General features: G+C 40.3%; 1 protein-coding gene across 1 annotated transcript in view; it reads left to right on the forward strand.

Moving 5' to 3' along the window:
- Positions 1-2,144, forward strand: part of KDELR3 (KDEL endoplasmic reticulum protein retention receptor 3) — a 9,700-nt gene extending 7,556 nt beyond the window's left edge. The window contains exon 5 of the mRNA XM_019544923.1: positions 1,203-2,144. Coding sequence (XP_019400468.1) covers positions 1,203-1,243 — 41 coding nt within the window. The 3' untranslated portion in view covers positions 1,244-2,144. The remainder of the gene's footprint in view (positions 1-1,202) is intronic.
- The last annotated feature ends 998 nt before the right edge of the window (positions 2,145-3,142 follow it).

Raw genomic sequence — 3,142 nt, forward strand, 5'->3', positions numbered from 1 at the left:
AGTACTAAGTCATGGCACTTTCTGTAAAGCCCTATGAGTTACAGTGGGGAGCTAAATGTCTCAGCACCCTTTGAGAATACAGACTCCAAGTTTCAGGGACTCAATACAGCCAATTTTAGGCAGACTTTCATACAACGATGCCACCGCCACATACACACCAAATTCCAAGCCCCCCAAAAATCCATGGAAATGCTATACTTTTTCAAGGAAGTTGCAATACATAATTTTAAACATGGACCATACAATGCATTTTCCCTGAATCTCACTCTGTCAATTAAATGAAACTTCACAAGGTGTCAGCCTGAGGGGGATGCACAAGCAATTTCAGTTTGAAGAATTAAATTTCAGAAAGTGTTTAAGACCCTGAAAACAGTGGAAAAACAAGTGAAGCAACTTCAATAGGTGTCACTACCAGTTCTTAGAATGTATGCTATTGTAACATTGCTGGCCACTAGAAGATAACCAAGCAAGTCCAATATTGTTGCATCCAGATTTTAAAAAATACCCACAAAACAAAGTTTGTGTTATAAATTTACAGAAGCATTAATTTGTGTAAACATTAAGAAGTTATTCTCCATCTATATAAAATGTTTGAGCTGCTGTCAGGTTTGACCAGAGCTTATGCACTCACTGCATGGCTAAATGCAGTTCTGAAGAAATTGGGGATTTAAGAGCCTGCATGACTGTGAATCACTATCAAAGCCAGGATAATTCACAAACTCTCCTGGTTCAAGAGTTAATCTGAAGTTTATAAAGCCTCTTTCCCCAAAAGCAGTTTTGCAGTTGCTGGCTCCAACCAAAAAGTTGAATAGGAATGATTCCCTCTTCGCAAACTCATCAGTTTTGCACATAGTAAACACACTAAACCCATGCGCTGCTCTCTCAAGCCATTTCAAGCAGGACCAAAGTTCTTGATAATACAGCTTGGCACTTCCACTCCGATCCTCTTAGTTGATGTTAGGCTTGCTCTGCTGGCCTTTCTAGCAAGTAGAGAACAAGTCAACGAGAACACGCACATACCAAAATATTTTAAAATAACCATTTAATTTCTAGCAAACTTCTGCCACCATTTCTTGTCACTCCCTATAGTTCTGCAAGCTGCCAACCTTAACAATTATCTTGGACCTTAAATGACAGGGCATGGGGACTTGCAGAAGTGAGCAAGTTTCTCTGACATTCATTCTCTTTTCTTCTTTGCACAGTCCTGAAGGGAAAGAAGCTAAGTCTTCCAATGCCAGTCTGAAGACACTTCCATTATGCATGAAGCTCCTGCAGATGCATCATCAGGATGACAGCTATTCTTTTCTGCCCCTTATTGGATTTAAAAAAAACAAAAAAAACCCAACCAAAACACCAAAAAAAAGGCTCAGCTACAAATCTCCATCCAGTATCAGGAAAACAAGAGGCTTGGATAGCAGAGAAGATTTTGATTTCTTCATGACTTTCCTCTCGAATGTTTTTTTGGGGGGGTTGTTTTTGTTTGCTTAAGTGAATTCATGCTTATAAATGGTATTGGCTATTGACAAAGTCCTCTCTTCTCACAGTAGGTGTAGCAGTGCAAGCTCTCTCCCTTCCAGCACCTATTTTCAAAGTCTGCTTAACGGATCACCTCAAGGAATGAGGCAAGATTCGTCTTCACACCCATTCGATATTCTTTGTTTAAAGACTGCCATGTCTAAAGACTGCCAACAGTAATGCAATTGGGTGATATAGGGGTATGTTTGCTAACAACTAAACGAAGAATACCAATCTATTTCACAGCTGGTCCTGGGCAACAAGTGATAGATTGACTTTGCAATTAATACCATATAAATAGATATGAACTGGCAACCAAAGAGATGGAGTCACCAGTTCTCATGCTACCTAAGGCCTATAATATTCAGGGAATCTCTTTGTTTCAAACTCCAAGGATGACCATGGAAGACCTTTCAATACTGGAAGTACTCAAACATTCCTCTCCATTCAGTGTCTTCCAATGATAAGTTTCTGATGTTCTACAGACAGTAAGCATTTTTATCAAGTTATACTAGCTTACTGACAAGTGCTACCCTGGACTGCATCTTTTATATAAATTGGGGAGGGAATGGAAAATGGGGGTGAAGACAGTTTGCACTGCGTAAATAAAAGACAAGTTCAAAATTTTATTGACAACAGTGTTTTTATTTATACCTACAAAAGAAAACAAGATGGTATCAAAAGGACAATTTACAAAGAGTAACATAGCTCTTAGTATCCTGTGTCTGAACACCACAGATCTATGAATCTCTCAATTCAAGTCTTCGTTAATACAACAGGAATGTGTTCAGAGACCAGCAAGGGTGTGAAACAGAGCACTGATCCCACACAAAAGCCACTTAGCCTTCTGTTGTTGAGAGAAGTCCACACAGTACATTGTTTCAGGAAGTGGGAGGGGAGGAGAGATGCCCAACTCATTTGACACCCCCACAAACATTTACAGATTGAAAACAATGCCAACTATAGTAGACAATAATGTTGTAACAAGGGCTCTTTAGCTGGTACGTGGAACAGAGCAACAAGCACCAGGTGGGACGGGGCAGCAGCACATGCCACTGTGCATAAAACAATCAGGTTAGCACTCAAGGTTGGCCATGAGACTCTGGACTGCAGTTGACCTCAAGTTACGTTAAAACTTTGCAAGACTTAGCATAATTGTTTTACATGTGCGCAAGTCCCTGAAGGAAGTGAAAGCTATAGCAGACCATGAGGCAGTCCTGGCAGTCCAGAGAGCCTTTTAAGCCAGGTAAGTAGTACATCCCATCCCCAAGTCCCTCCATGCCCATAGATACATTTCTGCATCTAACTCACAAATGAAAAAAAAGCTCCACACTTGCTTGTGGGGGAGGCAAAAGACAGACCAGTCAGTGCTTGAACAATGAAGAATTCCTTTCTGGCCTTCATTTTAAGACAAGCACCAAATTTCGTTGCCAAACCAGTAATTAATTAAAAAAAAAAACCAAACACAAAACAACCTTGGTTTATTTTAAGGAAACTAGAAGATGGGTTGAGGGGGACTTATAAGGTCTAACAGTCCACTCTGCACTCTCCCTTCAGATTGTGCCAATAACCTACCTGTACGTTCCACACAAACAAATTACTAGTTTCCCCCAATTATATTCGGGGG

Source organism: Crocodylus porosus, unplaced genomic scaffold, assembly GCF_001723895.1.
Source record: "Crocodylus porosus isolate Cpor-Errol unplaced genomic scaffold, CroPor_comp1, whole genome shotgun sequence".
Lineage (NCBI taxonomy): Eukaryota > Metazoa > Chordata > Crocodylia > Crocodylidae > Crocodylus > Crocodylus porosus.